Source organism: Hippocampus bargibanti, linkage group LG11, assembly GCF_051943395.1.
Source record: "Hippocampus bargibanti isolate YZ-2025 linkage group LG11, ASM5194339v1, whole genome shotgun sequence".
Lineage (NCBI taxonomy): Eukaryota > Metazoa > Chordata > Actinopteri > Syngnathiformes > Syngnathidae > Hippocampus > Hippocampus bargibanti.
The window spans coordinates 21,676,847-21,699,406 of NC_142744.1; the positions used below are offsets into that span (position 1 = coordinate 21,676,847).

At 40.4% G+C, this 22,560-nt stretch overlaps 1 protein-coding gene across 2 annotated transcripts in view; it reads left to right on the top strand.

Moving 5' to 3' along the window:
* The first annotated feature begins 233 nt into the window (after window positions 1–233).
* cables1 (Cdk5 and Abl enzyme substrate 1) overlaps window positions 234–22,560 on the top strand; it is a 65,241-nt gene continuing 42,914 nt past the window's right edge. For both annotated transcript variants that reach the window (XM_089009206.1, XM_089009207.1), the window contains exon 1: window positions 234–3,053. In XM_089009206.1, coding sequence (XP_088865332.1) covers window positions 2,434–3,053 — 620 coding nt within the window. In that variant the 5' untranslated portion in view covers window positions 234–2,433. The remainder of the gene's footprint in view (window positions 3,054–22,560) is intronic.

Sequence of the window (22,560 nt, forward strand, 5' to 3'; positions counted from 1 at the left end):
AAGGAATCTGCTTAACATTGGAAAGCACTACAGTCTTCCCTGAAGCTTTAGGCACAGGTTCTCTTCATAGCAGCTCCCACTCTGCCCACTAGCGGCATGTATCCCGGACAAGCCCCCACTTGTAACCGGCCTCAGGCCTAGGGGATACCTGGGTCGGTCCAAAGGCGTCACAGGCAGGTAGCACTGTGAACGACGAGGAAATGACAACGTGAGACAACCGTGTTAATCAGCTTCACACAGCGGCATTTATCACTAACTCATTTACTTATCAAAACATCAATTCAGCAATTTCATTATCAGAATACATTCATGTGTAGATCTATACATTCAACATCTATACATTGTATATATCCTCCACATTCGCACATGCTTATGCACGTTACTTTAACATCTTGAGGATGTCTAACACTTATTATTTTGAATACACGAGACAACCGTGTTAATCGGCTTCACACAGCGGCATTCATGACTAACTGCGCATGCGTGAGCTGAGCCTACATCGTCTTCCTTTGTTCAATTCACAGGCGCGTAGCGCCCTCTCCTGACTTGGTAGTCTAATCGAATTACATACAGTAACGGAGGTCGTTTCTAACCCCCTACATTTGGTAAAACTGTGGCATTGATTGTGTGTGATTGTGAAGGCGTCCAGGTATAGTTCTGATCTTGTTAACAAATGATGGCTGAATGTGATTGGTTAAATGCAAAAACACACCTGAAAGCAGTGCAACAGGTGAAAAGCAATTAAAGGAAACTCAAAGACAATTTGGAAACATTTACCGAGAATAAGAATTCATGGACAAAATTTAATTAACATCAGTCTGTGATTCAGATATTAGGCCAGCAGATGGTCCACCACTGAAAATAACACACCGATGGATGCAGAAGTTAAACAAAAAACATCAAAATCTTCAGAATCAGAGAGCCTTTAATAGTCTCACAGTATTAAAGGCTTGGCACCTTTTCTAATATGATGCAAATTCAACTTTGAATATGCAGTCATTCCTGAACTTTAAGAGTGCTGGAACCCAATTTTAAAACCATGAAACCATACCAAAAAAACACACAGCTGAGAACAGGATCAGAACTAAAGATTCCCACATATAGTAGCTTTCTTAATTGTGTTCCATACGTAACACATTATACAAAGCAGCACAAATGTATTGCAAATTAATGGTCTCGACATTTCCCTAATTTTACTTCTCTGTGCAGAGAAGTAAATGACTGAGTTATTGAGCCTATTGTTTTTATTATTTAAAGTTGGCTAAATTAGCTAAATTACAAACAATAATAAATCATCACCAGAACCTCATCCTTTCACCACATCACCCCCGTCCTCCAAGAGCTCCACTGGCTCCCGGTCAAATATAGAATCAACTTTAAAATTATTCTTTATACATTTAAAGCTATCCATAGCCTTGCCCCGCCATACCTATCTGATATTCTTCAAGTTTCTATTCCCTCTCGTTCCCTCAGATCCTCTTCCTCCCTCCACCTGTGTGCCCCCCCCCCCTCCCGTCTCAGCACGATGGGGGACAGAGCTTTCAGCTGCTCTGCCTCAACTCTGGAACTCACTTCCTCCCAACATTCGTAACATCGATTTTCTTCCCACTTTCAATCCCATCTCAAAACCCACCTATTTAAAACGGCATTTTCTGTGTAGCTTTATCTCTTGTTTCTATTTATAATTTATTATATTCATAATTGTATTTTATTTATTATTGTATCTATGCTTGTCTGTGACAGTAAAGTGTCCTTGAGAACTCTGAAAGGTGCTTGAAATAAAATGTATCATTGTTATTATTATTATTATTATCACTAAACATGAAAGAAAAACAATGAAGTTCATTATATTTAAAACAACAATTAAGTTATTATTTTTTCATGTGTAATCAATTATATAATAACAATTCTGCAAATGAGAGTGCGATTGTCACAGAAGCGTACGATGCTCACGTATACCATGAGAAGAGGTCGTTTGACATGTTTACTCAGACGCCATTACGACGCTATCTCATTCTGACCACCAGGGGAATTAAATGCACTGCAAACAACTTAATTTCATTTTCAGTACCTATTGGCCTTTGAGCACGCGTTCACAAGTCGACTGCTCACAGTCGTACCTTTTGGTGCAACCTGTGCCTCTCAATACATAATGCGCGTGTTGTGCTTTCACACGCTCTTGAACAGCCAAGGGAAAAAACGGGTGGAGGAAAAACAAGCGCGCCTGATTGGTCCAGACGCACCCCTGGCCAACCGTATCTACTGCAACCACGTGACCTGGCTGTTTTCAACCCACTTCCACGCGTGCAGTTAAAAAGACGGACAGTCTCGATAGGCGTGATGTACACCCGTCCAAGTACAGAATATTTGAAGGCACGCTTCGATGCATCGTAGGTGAAGAGAGAGGTGGTGGAGGAGGTGGGAGGGCGAAGCATGGCGGCGGCCACGAGTAGCAGCAGCAACAGCGGCCCCTCCGCGGCCACGGCCACGCTTCTGCACGGCCACCGCATCAACAACTTGCAGTCGCGGAAACGCATCGACCCTAGGCGGAGGCAAGCGGCGCTCTTCTTCCTCAACAACATTTCACTGGATGGGCGACCTGTGCAGGGCGAGCGCCAAGAGGAGGGAGAGGACGTCGTCGAGGAAGGAGAGTCGGAAGTCCAGAGTTGCGTGTTGGAACGAGGCGCCGCTCCCTCCACCTTCGCAGCCAACGTCGCCGTCACCGCCTCCTCCTCCTCGACTGGCCCTCTTGAAGCTGTCTCGACCGCCTTAGTCTACCAGGCTCTCGGGGCCAGTAGCCGAACCACCTCAGTGACTTCGGCTGCATCCGCCGCTTCGGAGTCCGGCGATGGCGAACCCTTTACTCCGACGTTCGCTGCTACGGCGGGCACGTACGGCTCCCCTCTCTCGGCTCTCGCCGCCTCAACCCGGGGAAGACTGCAGACGTACACACCCGGGGTGCCGCCCGTGGCGTACTTCAGACAAGGATCCCAGAACTACTGCCCGGAGGGCGGACCGATCGCCAACCCTGCAATTGAGCTACAGCGGTCTAGGTAAATGACACTCGCCCATCCGTCCACACTCACGCTCTCTACACTATACAACTTTTAGCCCGATCATATCAATTAACGTGAAAGTTACGTATTGTATAGGCAGATTTATTTATCATCGTACTTTGTACAAACCGCATACCGGAGGTGTGTTAGCGTGTCCTTTTTAAAGTTTGTGTGGGGTTGAGGGTTTTTTGTTGTTGTTTCAATGGGCGTCAGCATGGGTGGATTTTCGCCGGTAATGGGCCGTCCCGCAAGGCTCTCCATTTCAGTAGTTCCTTGAAGTGTGACATTCTTTTATTCCACTCCGCATTAAGTTCCCTCCTTTAAATGAAACATAATGATTTGAAAACCCACTGAAATAAAATTTTGGGACTTGTGCTTTCAATAACAAAAATGAGCTGTGTCATAGATATTGTAATAACATCTGTTATAAATCAACTAGATTTTATTAAGTGTAATTCCTCCATGCCAGAACAAGCTGAAAGTCACGACTGTCGTGGTCGTGTTATGCAATTGTTGCGTATTGACGCTGGCTATAGGTTTGCTAAATTCCTGTTTGTTTACAGCAGGGGTAGGCATTTCCTGTTCCCTGAGAGCTATATCCTGCCTGTTTTAGATCGCTCTATATTCCAACATCTGATTCTATCGTTCATTATTATTTTGGGCCTCCACAGAAATTGGTGATGAGACCCTTACCCAAAAGGCTATGGAATTTCTATTATTTTTTTGGGGATCATTATGATGTAAATCAGGAGCGTGTGTATGGGTAATTTCAGTGACGTGCGGTGAGGTTCATGGCTGGTGAGGCACTGACGTCATCATAGTCAGATTTACAAACATATGAACTCTACAGAGTAGTTTATTCACCATTTGATTGGCAACAGTTAATGTATTTTGTTTAAAATTTCATGTCAGCATTTTTTATATATACAAACTGTAGCATAGAAAAAAATAATTAAAAAAACGTTTTTAGCGTGTTACCTTTAGTCCATGCGCCGCTCCTTCTGAAGAAAGGCATCGATAACTTCTTTGTAGAAGCCTTCCTTATCTTTCTTCAGTTTTAAAAGTCTCTCTGTCTCAACGGAGATCACTGCCAGTGAAGAAAGTCGTCCTTGATCAGTCCTGTTCCGACTGTATGTTTTCAGTGGTGAGAATGACAATCTCATCTACTTCTCCAGCAACAAATGGGGCTGCACCGATCTCCTTTTTAATGTCATTTCTAATGATATCACCAACTGCTTCAATTAAATCGTTCTGTATTCTGTTTCACAGGCTAGAAAATATAGTGGATGTCCCAAAATGACTCGCTAGCCTGTCATCTTTCTGAGCGAAAGCATGTAATAGTTCAACATAGTTGCCACGATGAGCAGAGCCCTTACTTTCATCGTTTCCACGAAATGCCAGCTGTTGTTTGGCAAGGAAGCAGATGGCATTGATGAGATCTTTTAAAATCTCCCGGTTCTCCTTTACCTTAGCATTGTGGATGCTGATGTTGAGTCTTCGCTCATTTTTGATGAGGCTCCGTTGTAAATTTTTCAGGTCGCAATATCCCATTTGAGTCCAGACATTGTCACAAGTTGAGAACAGAAGGCAGGAAAAGCAGAAAAGGCGGTTTCTTGCTGGACATTCACACAGCCAGCCTTTTCGTGTGTACCAGTCCGCCTGAAAAGAGCGATTATTGTGTCCCATTGTCTGAAGCAAACCTTTCAACAGTAGCCAAAATGGAACTGTATAGTGCCACTTAGCAGTTTTTTTGACAACGATACTAGTGCAGCGTGTTCTACCGGAAACAAATTCCTTGTGTGTTCTACATACTTGGCAATAAAGATGATTCTGATTCTCTGATTCTGATTTTAGCTCCGGTGTTGGTCTTCCTTTAATTATTACCTCCTGCTTCGATTGAAAGTCCAGTTTAGAAAATTCTTTCAATTTAGATATGTAATCCTCCATTCTGAAAGTGAGGCCAAGCAACACGAAAAAATGACTGCAGGGTTGCACTTTACTTGCTAACTGTTTACTGTAGCTTTCTGTCTCTAATTCTATTATTCTGCAGACGTGGAGTAAGAAGTATCTCTGGAATCACAAGCGCCCCCTGCCTGTCATGAGGCGGGAGAACTGTGTGCCTCACCTACGCACAGCGTTTTGATAAAAATAAAACAAAATAAACACTGGAGTACAGTGTTTATAATGTACAATGACATTATATACACCAGCTAAACTGTGGAAATTTAGTTCATATACTAAACGTGTTTGAACGCTTTAATAGCGATATGCAGAAGGACAGCAATGCGGTCTCACTGCAGAGCAAGCCAGCACAGTAAGCATAGTGATTGCGCAATCCATAGTGAGGATCAGCCGGCTGGTGCCTCACTGCTCGTCTCTACTTAGTATTTGAACGGTAAATGTGAAAATTCAGCGATTTAGAAAAAAATCCTAAAACGGTGAAGTTAAATGGACAAGAACTTTAAAGTACAAATCACTAAATACATATAACTGTTTAATTTATTTTTTCATTTGATATTTCCATGACAGCTTTCCATGATGACAGGTGAGGCACTGCCTCCCCTGCCTCCAATGACTGCATGTCACTGGGTAATTTGCATTCCCTTGTGAAGACAGTGTAGGGAAGGGGTGTTCAATATGTCAATTGCAATCTACCAGTTGATCTCCAAGTAACTATTGGTAGATCTCATGACAAGGTGATGTGATATTGTCATGAACGTACGCTATAGAAATACAGTTATTAGGAATACCGGACAACCAGTCAGAAGACATCTCATTATTCGGTACACTTTGTGCTCAAACCACGCCCCTGAGTGATGCAAAATTAACAAGCTAGTCCAGGGGTGGGCAAACTTTTTGATTCGCGGGCCGCAGGAGCATTTGGAGGGAGTGTTTGGGCCAGAAATACTAAACCTAAAGCATTAAAGGACAACCGACGCCTCGGACAAGTTATGTCCATAATTTATAAAATCACTTCAAATGACTTTGACTGAGCGTATTTCAAAGATTCACAGCATCAGAATCAGAATACCTTTATTCGTCCCACAATGGGGAAATTTGCATATAGCTATAGTTTACGTTGTAAGACTTGTGCTGAATATTCACGAAGTCTTGTTTTCGAGTTGATGACGATCCTCATGTGACATCACGTTTGGACCGCCCCTGACCGAGAAAGCGACACACAATGCATTTTGGATACTTTGTTTGGTCTGAAAACTTCGTGTTGATCCGTGTTGATGGAGAAATTAGAAGGAAAACACATAAATAACGCCATGGTGAATCGTTGTGTGTTGCACCAAGACAACTATTTGATATTCGCTGACACAAATTCCCAGCTTACAAATCAGCCCATTTCCAACGGAGCTTGGGCACAATCGTCTGCATTTTCTGGGTGCTACATTGCTGTCATTGACGGCTCGAATTGATATGGGAGGACTCCTTGAATCAATTGCAAACATTTATGCTTTCCTCTTCAGAACTATTTGAATCATATTCATAACTGGATGAGTAACAAGAAAACATCTTCTCCGAATCTGAAGCCATTGTTTTGATTCTCGAGCAAGGCAAGACGTCTTGGCGTGACGTCATGAACAAAGGGGTGGGACCTTCTGAAACTGGCCATTTCCGGATTCATTTTGAAGTCATTTTTATTGGTGTTTTTCATTTAACTAAAAATATCAGCCTGCCTGTTTTGAGTATTTTAGATGCTATAAAACGTTTTTCTGATGTCAGTGGGAAACACAAACAATGGTGCCGGTTGTCCTTTAAATGTAGTGTGTACAAACCTCATAGCACAGTAAGAACCCAATTTATTAACTGTCTTTCAAATGTGAAAAATATCCCTGATCAGTTAATAAATTTGTCTCAAGGAATATGGCGTATACATACTATTTCGCAGATACTTGGAGGAGGAAATGGAAATAGATTCAAATAACATATGCACTGTGATTCATCAAGATTGCGTCTGTTTTTAATAGGTTTTCATTGAAGGCGCAAAGTTAAAGAAATCAACATTTATTGAAAAATGGAATCACTTTCAACATTCAAAACATATTATTTCACAACGAAATATTCAAGCTCAATAATACCTACTTGTGTTAAATTCCGCCAAATCATGGATGGTTTGTCCTGACCGCCCGCTCACCAAACTCCTCACTGACGCCCTCGCCTTCACGCGCAAACAATACACGTGTACCGTCGCCGAGCACACAGACATAGGCTACCTGCAGTGAAATTTGCATACTCGGCACGGCAGCCAATCAGAAGCCTGCTGCTTTCTTCCGGACTTTCGCAAGCGTTATAAAGTCGTGCAATTGCATATCATTTTCCAAAATAGATGCACAGAACCTCAGCCCAGAAGAAAGATTCAAAAGAAGCTAACAACATATGTGACGCTACAAAACGTAAATTTACATTAAACCGTGACTGTAAAGTGTACGTGAGACTTATGAAAGGGGCTTCGTGGCTCGTAGGAAGCAATGCAAACGTTGCATTGTGCACCACAATGACAATCGACTACTGCAGCAAAATCTAGCCATGCACATTTACCGTAAATTAAGCAAGGTATCATTTGTAGTAGGTACATTCTTGATTTAAAAAAAATACTTTATACTTTGTGACATAATTAAGAAACAAGAAATTCAATCCTTCACAGATCACCTCAACTCTGTAGACTTCAACATTAAATTTACTCGTGAGGACATTCAAGAGAACCAACTAGCCTTCTTGGATTGTAAAGTAATTATAAAAGAGGACAGAGCGCTAAAAACAGAAGTCTTCAGGAAGGCTACGCACACTGACCAATACTTACTTTTTGACTCTAACCACCCTTTACAACATAAACTAGGAGTTATCAGAACCCTCCAGCATAGGGCTAAACTAATACCAACTAGCACTGAAGGTAGAGAAAAGGAGTCAAAACATATCAGGAGAGCACTCACTAACTGTGGGTACCCTCAGTGGTCATTCAACAAATGTCAGAAAGAAAGAATAGCGAACGAAACCAATAATTCTGAAGATTCAAAAAGGAGAGGAGTAGCAGTACCGTACATTGCAGGAGTTTCTGAAAAATTACAAAGAGTCCTTTGGCAACATAAAATTCCTACTTATTTCAAACCGATAAACACGTTAAGGCAAAAATTAGTGCATCCAAAAGATAGGCTACCAAATGAAAAACAAAGTAATGTAGTTTATTCCATACATTGTAAGAATGAAAATTGTAAAGAGCAGTACATTGGGGAGACTCAACAAATTCTCAAAAAAAGACTTTATCAACATCGCAGGGATAATACTAGTGGGCCTCAATCGGCAGTACATTTGCACCTAAAAGCTAGCAACCACTCATTTGACGACAATGAGGTTAAAATCTTAGCGAAAGAACATAGATGGTTTGAAAGGGGGGTAAAAGAGGCGATTCTTATAAAACAACAAAATCCTTCATTAAACCGGTCTGGTGGGGTGAGGTTCAATTTGGATCGTTCATACAATAGCCTGCTTAGGCAAAACAGGTTAGGCAACTTTCGCGATGCTGATGAGGGTCGTTATGCTGATGAGGTGATACCGGGGGGAGTGGGGGTAATAGGCCAGTCGTTAGTCAGGAATGTAGGAACAATCAGTGGGGCCACAGGGAGGGGTCCCTTGCCCCCCCAACCTGAGAGTAGGGACCTATCATAGCTGTGTCCGGCGCCACCATGTCTGGACATTAGGGATATATAAATGGGGCCGATACGACCAGTCAGACTTTAGTTCGCTGACGAAGCCTCTTGGATAGGAGGCGAAACGTCCGAAACCTTCACTTTTGTACAGATGACGGCTGAAGAAACCTTCTCATCGATACTTTGTGACAATGTTTTTTAATGTGATTAGTTGTCTCATTGTGCTTCAAGTTGTGTAAAATGGGGCAGGCAACTTTTCAGTTATGTGCCCTGTTGTCCGCTAACTTTTTGTCATGAGTTTCAGACACTGTTTTTACTATAATTTGGGCAGGTTCGGCGGGCCGGATTAAAAAGCCTAACGGGCCGTATGTGGCCCGCGGGCTGTAGTTTGCCAATGCCTGAGCTAGTCATTAGTTACATTCTAATTTTTCGCTTGGTTTTTTTTCCTCTGAAACATAAGATAGGGTATAAAAATGAATGGAGGAGCTGGACCAAGTACGAAGAGAAAAAGTATCACTTTCATGTGGAATGGGAGGACTTTTTTCACGATGACATTTTCAAAGTGTGTTTGTCTCATCTGCCAGTCATCAGAATGCACTCAGGTAATGGCAAAAAAAGTACCTAATTATGTTGTGTTGTGCAACATATATGGCTATACATGAACATAAGTTGCAAGAATCCTCAATATATTTCTCAATAAGTATAATGGCTAGATCATTTTGAATTGGTCATTTCAAAAGTTGCTTCAATGCTGACAAAGTGTGAGCACCCCTGCTGTAGGGTGTCTTTTAGGATTCTGCTGGTGATGGTTCCATGAGGCCTCATGAACTGTATTGATACTGTGCTGATACTGTGTCACTGACCATTGATTGACACCGAATGAACTTCAAAAATTCCTGCAGGCAATCCACTTGACAGAGTGATTTGATGATGTGTATACAATATCATTCACATTCATGGATTCATATTGTATCATTCAATTTGTTCTGATTATTTGAAATTTATGTGAATTATTATGCTTGTGGGCATTGTCTGCATTTTTTTTTTGAAAAAATAACATGCTCCAGTGTTTTAAATTTAAGTCTGTTACGTTTCTCCCCGCTATGGAGAACACTTGCTCACGTGGCACAGGTGAGGCTGGCGTACAAAAGAACTCCTTTTCGAGGTGGGAGACCTATTTAAAAACCAAATCCCAACAAAATCGGCATTTCGAACAGTTTTCAAAAACAGACTAAAAGTGATGAGTGACATGCCATTTGAGTGACATTTTCGGTGATGGTCTGGCTTCGGTGATGTCTGGTTTGGGCCCATGACACGCTTGCACTCGGACCGCAGTCTGGATATGGCCCCCGTGATGAACCTGGAGGAACTGCGGAATGCAAGTGATTTGAACCTGGGGTCCAGAAGCATTGCGAAGGTTAACACACTCAGACTCAAAACTGAAATTGGTATTTAACATGTCCCTCGGGGAGTTCTGTGGAGGGTTGTTCGGGAGTATGGGGTACAGGAACCCCTGATATGGGCCGTTTGGCCTCTATACGACGATGTCAGAGTTTGGTTCGCATTCCCGACAGTAAGTCGTATTTGTTTCATGTGAGGGTTGGGCTCCGCCAAGGCTGGCCTTTGTCAAGATTCTGTTCATAACATTTATGTACAGAATTTCTAGGTGCAGCTGAAGTGTTGAAGGGTTCCATTTTGGTGGTCTCAGTATCGCGTCTCTGCTTTTTGCAGATGATGTGGTACTGTTGGGGCCTTCAAGCGGGGCTCTCCAACTCTCACTGGAGCATTTCAAATGTGAAGCGGTTGGGATGAGAATCAGCGCTTCCAAATCTGAGACAATGGTTCTCAGTCGGAAAAGGGTGAAGTGCCCTCTCCGGGTCGAGGAGGAGAACTTGACCCAAGTAGAGGCTTTTAAGTATCTGGGAGTCTTGTTCACGAATGAGGGCAGAAGGGAACGAGAGATCGACAGGCGGATCGGTGCGGCGTCTGCTGTGATGGGGACTTTGTACCGATCTGTTGTGGTGAAGAAGGAGCTCAGCCAAAAGGCGAAGCTCTCAATTTACCGGTTGATCTACGTCCGAACCCTCATCTATGGTCACGTCACGAGCTATGGGTCATGACCGAAAGAACGAGCTCCTGGATACAAGCGGCCGAAATTAGCTTTCTCCGTCGGGTGTCCGGGTTCTCCCTTAGAGATAAGGTGAGAAGCTCGGTCATCCGGGAAGGGCTCAGACTCGAGCCGCTTCTCCTCCATATAGAGAGGAGTCAGATGAGGGCTCGGACATCTGATCAGGATACCTCCTGGACTACTCCCTGGTGAGGTGTTCCGGGCATGCCCCACTGGCAGGATCGACCCCGGGATCGACCTGGGCCACGCTGGAGAGACTATGTCTCCCAGCTGGCCTGGGAACGCCTCGGGATCCGCCAGGAAGAGATGGAAGGGAGAAATTTTCAATGTCAAACAAGCCTGAAAATTTTGTCTGAAAGTCTCATGTGATAGATGTCGGACATGAGGTATACTGAATGTAGAGCATGTCTTGTTTGTGTCATGGTTGCATGCGCAAGTTCTTTCTTTGGCGATGAGTGGGTCAGGGGTCTTGTACAGTGTGTCATCATCCAAGCTCGGACCACCGCTGCTGTTCACTGCATCTTGAATTGCTACTCTGTTTTGACAACTGCTGGCGCCCAAGATGATAGCAGTTGGAGGGGTTATCCGCTCACCCCCTTTGCTGTATGTAATGAAGTTGTGAAAAAATGAGTGTATGAAAACCGCTCTTATCACTGCGCGGTAGTGAAAAGAGCATACTGGCCAAATCTAGCACACTGTATCTGTAGCGAGCTTCATAAGCAAATATATTGTGTTGATTTAATTGTGGTTATGTCAACACACAATGGCTGAAGGAGAAGAACTTGACTTGGTTGCAGATTTACTGTTAAAGCCATTTTCAAGACGGACTTTTCAAGAAAAAATGGACATCATTAGGAAAGGTCAGACAGCTCCGAATATAGCTAAAATAGCAAATAATAAAAACAATTTTATGAGGTTATTATCGATACTTTGCCATCATTCGCCAATCATTTTCTCTGTGGTGTGGAAGAGTGACTTCTGACTCCATATCATGAATCCACACGTTCATGGTCAAAACTTGAACAGTTTAATGACAGTATTTCTTTCCAGGCTAACGCTACCCTCATCTGGACGTGTAGTAAATCACACCAAACCTTTTACAGTCACAGCTGTCCATTGATTCAGGCGTAGCACGACTGAAGGCCTAGGGGTGACATGCACGCCTCACCTGTAAATATTTAACGTTCATTGGCATAGTGCAGCGCTTATATATTACGAGGCACATTAGTCACCATGCTGTTAGTCATGAGAATCAACTTGTCAATGTAGATGAAATGTAATTCAGTGGCCATACTATATCAAGTAGTGAGAACATTTACTTGCAGCTCCAAAAAGTCCTTTTCTTTTTGTGTACTTCTTAGTACATTCTAAATCTTGGCCATCACAGGTGCCCTTTGAAAACACAATATTTGTTGACATTGGCATGGTCATGTTTCACCCTTTTTGTTTTTGTGGTTATCATCACCCTCCAACTTTCCTTACACTTTATTATTCACTTCTGTTAGACAGGTCGACACCTTTGAATCTGTTTTTGAATAGGGTGAACTTTTACAGCTGCCTTTTTTTTTGTATTAAATCAAAAATTGCCATCGCATTTTCTTCTCAAATACACAAGTTTTTCATCATTATGAATACATTGCATGTTGAAAATACATTTCAGGTCACCATCTCCGATTAAAAGTTACCGTTGACCACTATTATTTCAAGTTCAAAACCTGACACACACCTACTGCCTCCTCCATTTAAAAGCAATGTTACGTCCCAGCATATTCTCATGATGTCTCTTCTTGAGTTCCCTTTTCACCTGTCGCCAACAGTTGTGTGCTGCTCCTCAGTGGCAGAACCTTCTGCTGCAATGTCCTCTTGAAGACCAAAACCTCCCCCACAAGACTATTACTTCTATTTCCCCTCCTGACTGTACAGTGCAGTTGGCATTGCCTTCTCACTCCTCGTCAAGGAGACATTGGCATTTTTTTAAATCAAAGTTTGAAACAGTTCTAGTTTGTGGTTATCTATATAACATGTCTGACATGCTCTTGTTCACATACCCAAAGGATCAGGAATTATGTGCCACTTAACACATTTTATATCTTGTAGAATCCAAGTATACAACTGTATACTCAACCTCATTGATTGCTGGGTCAATGGCATGTCTGGATTTTGTCACCATGAGCCGGAGGATTGAAGAAGGAAAGCATCTTTTACGTGTAGAAGGAGAGCCTCCAAAAATGTGGGGCGGTAAAAATTAGCCCCAGTAAAGCATTTTTACTCATGGAGGTGGCCCTTCGTACACTACACTGTGTTTTTGTGGGGCATGCAGAGCCAATGTGCTGCTCATTTTTATGGATTTATTTTTTAAGTCACCACCCCTTCATCAACGATGCCTACATGTCAAGTCAAACTGATATCTGGGGCTATTCGGATTTGCCTGTATTGCTTAAAGGACAACCGCAATCCATTTTTTTAGGTTTCCTAATTGACATCAGATAAACGTTTTATAGCATCAAAAATACCCAAAACACGCAGGCTGATATTTTTAGTCAAATGCAAAACACCAATAAAAATAAGTTAAAGTGTCCTAAAACTACTTCAAAATGAACTCGGGATGGCGAGTTTCAGAAGGTCCCGCCCCCTTGTTCGTGACGTCGGTCAAGCTTCGCATCATCTGAAGATTACATAAGAACACTCCAGCATGCTTTTGTTTGAGGTAAAATGGATACTCAGACGTCTAATTTAAAACAAGCCATTTCTGGTTGAAACAAAAATCCCACAGTAAATAAAGGAAACCATTCCTCCTTGAGGTCCCGTACAACAAAGGGATGAGAATCGATTGCTCGAGACAGTTTATTTCTCCTTAACCCTTTACAGTCGATGGGGTTATATTTGGTACACTAAAGATAAGTGCTTATAGATCGAAAAAAATTAAAGGTAGCAGTTCAAGTTTCGATTGGAACTGATGCAGCACAAGTTACATGTCCCTTTAACACAGGTTATGTGCAGCTATGCCTTTAAGAGCGTCAGTGACATCATCTTCTTGCGCAACACAACGTGCGCTCCTGCATCTTCAAAGCTCCTTCTACTTCTCGTCACGGATCAAATATCACGTAAGTATATGTTGTGACGATTTTATGAGCTATTCAGAAGAGGTTTACCTTGATACTGAAATGCATAAACTAACGCTAACTTATTTATTTACCAAGAAATATTAAAAATAAGTGGTGTCTAAAAGATGGAACATTCGGCGTGCTAATGCGAGTTTCATGATGATATTGTTGATCCTGACTGGGTACCCGATGCGAATAATTGTAAGTGAATGGTGCGTTTTACACTAATAGCTGTACCTCATACCTTTGCATTCTCAATATAATTATTGAAACGGAGGTCCATATGTTTTTTGTTATATCCTAAACAGAAATTAGAAAACTTAAAACATTTTCATCATAATGTCTGGTACAAATTTAACACTTCCTATTTCCAAAAGACCGTGAAACATGGTAGAAGCAGGTACAACACTTACAAGTTTCTGTGAAAAAAAATACAGGAAAAGCTAAAAGTCTATATTTTATTTGGGGCAAATCAAAGACAGCAAAATTACTTCTGAAGGCCTTCAGGACATTAGATTGGCATGTCAAGTAAAGTCATCTGAGAGAAAGAATTTGTAATCAGAAAATGTAGAAATGATTGTTTTGAAGAACGTAATAGGTTGCATTTCCACTTGTGTTATGTAAGGTTTTGTTGCCACCTAGTGGACAAAATAGTGCATTTCCCATTCTCAAATACAGTGCTTTGACTTGATTCTATTTGTGATGTAATGTAAGGAAAGAGATGCCCATTTACGGTAAGAACAGAGCACTGAGATCAAATGGTTAGTTTGGTATAGTTTTTGCTTTTTTGAATGTTGCTGTGCCCATATGTTTTTTCTAAAATACCCATGTACTGTATATCTTTCCAGATCCCGATGAGAATGAAATAGATGACCATGTTGATGAAGACATTTTGGCATCGGACACAGTCGTGACTGTTGCATTGATGAACTTCTATCACTATTCAAATATTTTCAAAGGATTTTCGATGAAAAAATGATGGATATTATTGTTGAACAGTCGAAATTCTATGCAATGCAAAATGACATCAATAAGCCCCTGTATCTCGCCAAAGAAGAGCTTGAGAAGTGGCTGGGATTGATATGTTGTTTCTCAATCTCAAAATGACCAAACACTCGGATGCATTGGGCTTGAAAGCTATCACCACTAACTGATTATGCTGCAGAATGTACTGTATGTCAAGGGATCGCTTCGAAATTATAAAAAGGAACTTGCATATAGCAGACAACACAAAACAAGGAACTCGGGGAAGCCCAAATTATGATCCCTTGCACAAAGTAAGGCCAATGATAAAAGTTTCAAGAATTACCTAAGTCACAGCTTTTGTCAATTGATGAACAAATCGTACTCTATGAAGGTAGATTTACACTCAAGCAGTATCTACCAAATAAACCAATGAACTGGGGGTTCAAGTTGTTTGTGCTGGCAGTTTATGATGGCTACATGTATGCATTCCATGTACAGGAACGATAGATCCAGTCAGTGGCTCCAAGATTCCCGATCTGAAAGTGACTTCAAATGTTGTGCTCCATTTGGCTCAAAACATGCAACCAGGAAACAATCATCGATTGTATTTTGATAATTGGTTTACATCTATCCCCTTACTCCAACAGTTGGCAACAAGAAAAATCTGGTGTTGTGGCACAGTGAGGCTCAATCGATTGTTCAGCTGAACCACAGCTAAAAGACATTGAGGTTCTTTTCCCGCTGATGATACAGTATTCGGTTTGACAACATAGCTCATGTTCCATATATTGCAAAGAACTGCAACAGGTACAAGCATGGCACATGCTCGGTGAAAACTAATATTTACAGAAAAAAAATGCAATGTAAATCTTTGTTTGAATCATCACAAGAACTGCTTTGCATTATTCCATGGTTATTAGCTAGTTTTCTTTATCTGTAAAGGAACTATGCATTTTTATGTAAACATTTTATGTCAATATTTTATGTAAATTATGTATGTATTTTATTATTTTAATAAAAATATGTCATATAGGTAAAAGTCTAGTCTTTGAAGTTGCACTTGACATATGTTCAAAAAAGGCACCCTCTCAACATAGGCCTTTCATGATGATTGTGCCAAATTAGGCTCAAATTTTCTACATTATTGAAAAATAATAAAAAAGGAAGCTACTAGTATGTTATTATATCCATCAGTGACCATAAAAACTGAACATATATATATTTTTTTTAATTAGAACATAATTCAGGCAGTAAAGGGTTAAGTGCATTATTTATGTGCAATGCCACAATGCAGTGCATAGCTGAAATAAAGGAAACCATTCCTCCTTGAGGTCCCGTACAACAAAGGGATGAGAATCGATTGCTCGAGACAGTTTATTTCTCCTTAACCCTTTACAGTCGATGGGGTTATATTTGGTACACTAAAGATAAGTGCTTATAGATCGAAAAAAATTAAAGGTAGCAGTTCAAGTTTCGATTGGAACTGATGCAGCACAAGTTACATGTCCCTTTAACACAGGTTATGTGCAGCTATGCCTTTAAGAGCGTCAGTGACATCATCTTCTTGCGCAACACAACGTGCGCTCCTGCATCTTCAAAGCTCCTTCTACTTCTCGTCACGGATCAAATATCACGTAAGTATATGTTGTGACGATTTTATGAGCTATTCAGAAGAGGTTTACCTTGATACTGAAATGCATAAACTAACGCTAACTTATTTATTTACCAAGAAATATTAAAAATAAGTGGTGTCTAAAAGATGGAACATTCGGCGTGCTAATGCGAGTTTCATGATGATATTGTTGATCCTGACTGGGTACCCGATGCGAATAATTGTAAGTGAATGGTGCGTTTTACACTAATAGCTGTACCTCATACCTTTGCATTCTCAATATAATTATTGAAACGGAGGTCCATATGTTTTTTGTTATATCCTAAACAGAAATTAGAAAACTTAAAACATTTTCATCATAATGTCTGGTACAAATTTAACACTTCCTATTTCCAAAAGACCGTGAAACATGGTAGAAGCAGGTACAACACTTACAAGTTTCTGTGAAAAAAAATACAGGAAAAGCTAAAAGTCTATATTTTATTTGGGGCAAATCAAAGACAGCAAAATTACTTCTGAAGGCCTTCAGGACATTAGATTGGCATGTCAAGTAAAGTCATCTGAGAGAAAGAATTTGTAATCAGAAAATGTAGAAATGATTGTTTTGAAGAACGTAATAGGTTGCATTTCCACTTGTGTTATGTAAGGTTTTGTTGCCACCTAGTGGACAAAATAGTGCATTTCCCATTCTCAAATACAGTGCTTTGACTTGATTCTATTTGTGATGTAATGTAAGGAAAGAGATGCCCATTTACGGTAAGAACAGAGCACTGAGATCAAATGGTTAGTTTGGTATAGTTTTTGCTTTTTTGAATGTTGCTGTGCCCATATGTTTTTTCTAAAATACCCATGTACTGTATATCTTTCCAGATCCCGATGAGAATGAAATAGATGACCATGTTGATGAAGACATTTTGGCATCGGACACAGTCGTGACTGTTGCATTGATGAACTTCTATCACTATTCAAATATTTTCAAAGGATTTTCGATGAAAAAATGATGGATATTATTGTTGAACAGTCGAAATTCTATGCAATGCAAAATGACATCAATAAGCCCCTGTATCTCGCCAAAGAAGAGCTTGAGAAGTGGCTGGGATTGATATGTTGTTTCTCAATCTCAAAATGACCAAACACTCGGATGCATTGGGCTTGAAAGCTATCACCACTAACTGATTATGCTGCAGAATGTACTGTATGTCAAGGGATCGCTTCGAAATTATAAAAAGGAACTTGCATATAGCAGACAACACAAAACAAGGAACTCGGGGAAGCCCAAATTATGATCCCTTGCACAAAGTAAGGCCAATGATAAAAGTTTCAAGAATTACCTAAGTCACAGCTTTTGTCAATTGATGAACAAATCGTACTCTATGAAGGTAGATTTACACTCAAGCAGTATCTACCAAATAAACCAATGAACTGGGGGTTCAAGTTGTTTGTGCTGGCAGTTTATGATGGCTACATGTATGCATTCCATGTACAGGAACGATAGATCCAGTCAGTGGCTCCAAGATTCCCGATCTGAAAGTGACTTCAAATGTTGTGCTCCATTTGGCTCAAAACATGCAACCAGGAAACAATCATCGATTGTATTTTGATAATTGGTTTACATCTATCCCCTTACTCCAACAGTTGGCAACAAGAAAAATCTGGTGTTGTGGCACAGTGAGGCTCAATCGATTGTTCAGCTGAACCACAGCTAAAAGACATTGAGGTTCTTTTCCCGCTGATGATACAGTATTCGGTTTGACAACATAGCTCATGTTCCATATATTGCAAAGAACTGCAACAGGTACAAGCATGGCACATGCTCGGTGAAAACTAATATTTACAGAAAAAAAATGCAATGTAAATCTTTGTTTGAATCATCACAAGAACTGCTTTGCATTATTCCATGGTTATTAGCTAGTTTTCTTTATCTGTAAAGGAACTATGCATTTTTATGTAAACATTTTATGTCAATATTTTATGTAAATTATGTATGTATTTTATTATTTTAATAAAAATATGTCATATAGGTAAAAGTCTAGTCTTTGAAGTTGCACTTGACATATGTTCAAAAAAGGCACCCTCTCAACATAGGCCTTTCATGATGATTGTGCCAAATTAGGCTCAAATTTTCTACATTATTGAAAAATAATAAAAAAGGAAGCTACTAGTATGTTATTATATCCATCAGTGACCATAAAAACTGAACATATATATATTTTTTTTAATTAGAACATAATTCAGGCAGTAAAGGGTTAAGTGCATTATTTATGTGCAATGCCACAATGCAGTGCATAGCTGAAAAGAGGAAAAACGAAGAGAAATGACTGAAGACCCGAATGGCAACGACTATGGATGTTCAATACCACTTTTTTTCAGACATATTCCTGTACCAGTATTCACTGCCTAAGTACTCACCAGCAGCACTTTTGATGCATGGCATTTCATTTGACACAGTGAAAAAAATATGGACAAAGCTGTTTCCTTCTCACTGTGACAATGATTCACTGATGTGTCTCACAGCTGCATTGAAGCACGAACGACCGCACAGGAGAACACAATGTACTAGAATATTTTTCTTGATTTTTGCCTCCAGTATCGTAAAATAGTGCTGGCATCAGCCCTATACTGGTACTACCTGGTATAGTTACTTTCACCTCTCCAGTAAAGACAACACCTACTTCCACCTGTTTAGGAGGCAAACATAGAAAACTTCACAGTCACAAATTATAACCAAAGACACCACTTGCTGGAACCCAGTGATGGAAACATGACATGTTGGATATGTTGAGGAATAAACATGGAGAATAGAGAGCACAAAATTCAATGACATAAGATGACACTGGGTGGAACCTGATTGGTCAACAAGAAGCTCCGTCCTTGGTTTGAACACACACACACACGCACACACACACACACACACACACACACACACACACACACACACACACACACACACACACACACACACACACACACACACACACACACACACACACACACATATATATATGTACTTGTCCACCTGCAGATTTGGTAATAAATGAACATGATCTTATTCTATCTCATTATACATATATGTGTGACCTGGGAATGGATTATTCTCATTTTGTCGGAAACTAACTGGGAACCAATTAAATTTGTAAGTCAAGGTCCCACTATATATATATATATATATATATATATATATATATATATATATATATATATATATATATATATATATATATATATACACACTAAAGTCTCGTTATATCGATATCGGTTATATCGATAGTACTGCTTATTACGATACTATTTCTATGAACGCAAGGAGAAAATTTACATGCCACAGGATCGGATATATCGATAGTCTGGTTATATCGATATTTTTTCCGACTCCCGAAAATATCGATATAACCAGTAATTATATCAACATTATCAACTTTGAAAAAAAAAACAAAGATTAACGTGAAAATCGAAACAAAAAGAAATCACAAAAACCACACATTAAAAAATATTGCAAAAATATCGCTTATTTACACCCGACATATGTGACATTTTCATGTCACATATGGCACTTCTTTTTTGGCCTTTAGATACACGTTTTAAATAGTACAAACACATGTAAACACGAGACTTTACTGTATATATATATATGGATATCGGATATATCGATAGTCCCGGTTATATCGATACTATTTCTATGCACGCACGGAGAAAATTACATGCAAACAGGGTCGGATATATCGATAGTCCCGGTTATATCGATATTTTTTCGGACTCCCTTGAATATCGATATAACGAGACTTTACTGTATATACAGTAAAGTCTCGTTATATCGATATCGGTTATATCGACAGTACCGCTTATTACGATACTATTTCTATGAACGCAAGGAGAAAATTACATGCGCGCAGGGTCGGATATATCGATAGTCCCGGTTATATCGATATTTTTTCGGACTCCCGAGAATATCGATATAACGAGACTTTACTCTCTCTCTCTCTCTCTCTCTCTCTCTCTCTCTCTCTCTCTCTCTCTCTCTCTCTCTCTCTCTCTATCTATATATATATATATATATATATATATATATATATATATATATATATACACTGTGGATATGTATATATATATATATATATATATATACTGTGTATATACTGTGTATATGTATTTATATACTGTATATGTAGATTGTTCAACGTGTGTGTGTATTCACATCCACACAATCCCTGTGTGCAGAGTATAGGAGGAAGGCATTAATGTCAGACTGGATAAGGGAATGGGTGTGCCATAGCAGTGTTATTGTTTCAAAGGTATTTAGCGTGAAGTGCACATCCCACGGCATGCATGTCTACGCGGGCTGGTGCAAAGTCCTCATAGGGGTCATGTAAATAACAAATTGGTTGCCAGCCAATTGCAGGGCACATAGAGACAAACAACCATTCACTCACACCTAGGAACAATTTGGAGATCTGCCTGTCATGCATGTTTTTGGTATGCGGGTGGAAACCGGACGACCCGTTGAAAATCCACGCGGGCCCGGGAAGAACATGCAAACTCCACACAGGGAGGCCGGAACGGGACGCAAACCGGCAACCACTGCCCTGTGAAGCTGGCGTGCTAACCACGCCACTACCGGACCGCCATCGACTACCTAGCGATAAACAAAAAAAAAAAAAAACGATTCACTGTATGTATTACCTGCATTTATCCAATTTTGGAATAAGACTGCAATAAGACAAGTGTGGAAAAAGTGAAGCGTAGTAAACGCTTTCCCATGCACTGTAAAAAATGTAGTGTTTAATGGCGGCTTGCACTGCTCAACAGGTATTTGCGTCAACACTTGATCTCTCATGTCCACTTGACTAATGTGAGTCAAAAACCTCAGGAGACCCTCGAACACTGCCGTCGTTTATTTATCTCTGTCACTCATTAACCACACTCAATGGGAAGATGCCTGGTTTTGTGTCGGCAGCTTGCGCAGATGCCACACCATCACATGAGACAATGGAGTTGTTCTACTCGTACTGCATATCGCATAGGTGTCAAACTCCGCTCCTTGGGGGCTGTTTTCGAGGATCTTTTACAACACACCCATTTCAAATAATCAGCTCATCAGCAAGTTCTGCAGAACCCTGATATCGATCGTTTTCATTTGAATCAGGTTTGTTGTAACAGGGCCAGATTGAAAGAACGCAGGATGGCAATCCTCAAGGACCGTAGTTTGACACCCGTGGTATTGTGTGAACAGAAGACTGACAGCGTGTAGTTTTTCAGTAAACCACTACCTCTTTGTGATTCACCTCTCACATAAAGTCATACCTGGGTTTTTGACCATAATCCACTCCAGAAGGGTGTTCCAAAAGCAATTTGTTTGAAATGTAAAACTATTTTATTATACCATGATAAAGGGCTAATACACTAAAATAGCAGTCAGATGTGCGTAAATCCCAACAAATACTGCTGCTCTCAATGCAAGTCAACTTAATTACCCTAACCCCACATCACTACCCTCCGGAGGAGGTAGCAGTCCGTAACACAAGTATGAAACGAAAACAAAAAAAGTAATTCATTGACACAATAATGATAACTACATTTTCTCAACAAATAACACATGGACGGGAAAAACCACAGTGATAAAATCCAATCAGAAAGAAGTACGCAGGGAGGAGAAAAGAGCCACTTTGAAAATGAAACAGACGACACAAAGTGAGACGAGAACCAATCAGGTGCTCACTGGAGTAGTGAACGGAAGGCAGTCGCTGTCTCTCGGGAAGAAAGTACTGTAGATGAGAACGATTTGATGGAGGAAATGCGAGAGGTTAACATTAGCTGCCAGGAAGCGACTTGAGGATTTGTGGGCCATTTCACGTTCCACGATGAAGGAAAAAAGACCAATTGTAAAGAAATTAGTTTTGAACCGTCATACGTGGGAAGAACAAAACAAACTTTAAGACATTTGTACAATGTACATTGTGACATTCTCCATTGTAAATAATAATAATAATAATAATAATAATAATAATAATAATAATAATAACATGACATTTTAAGCGCCTTTCAA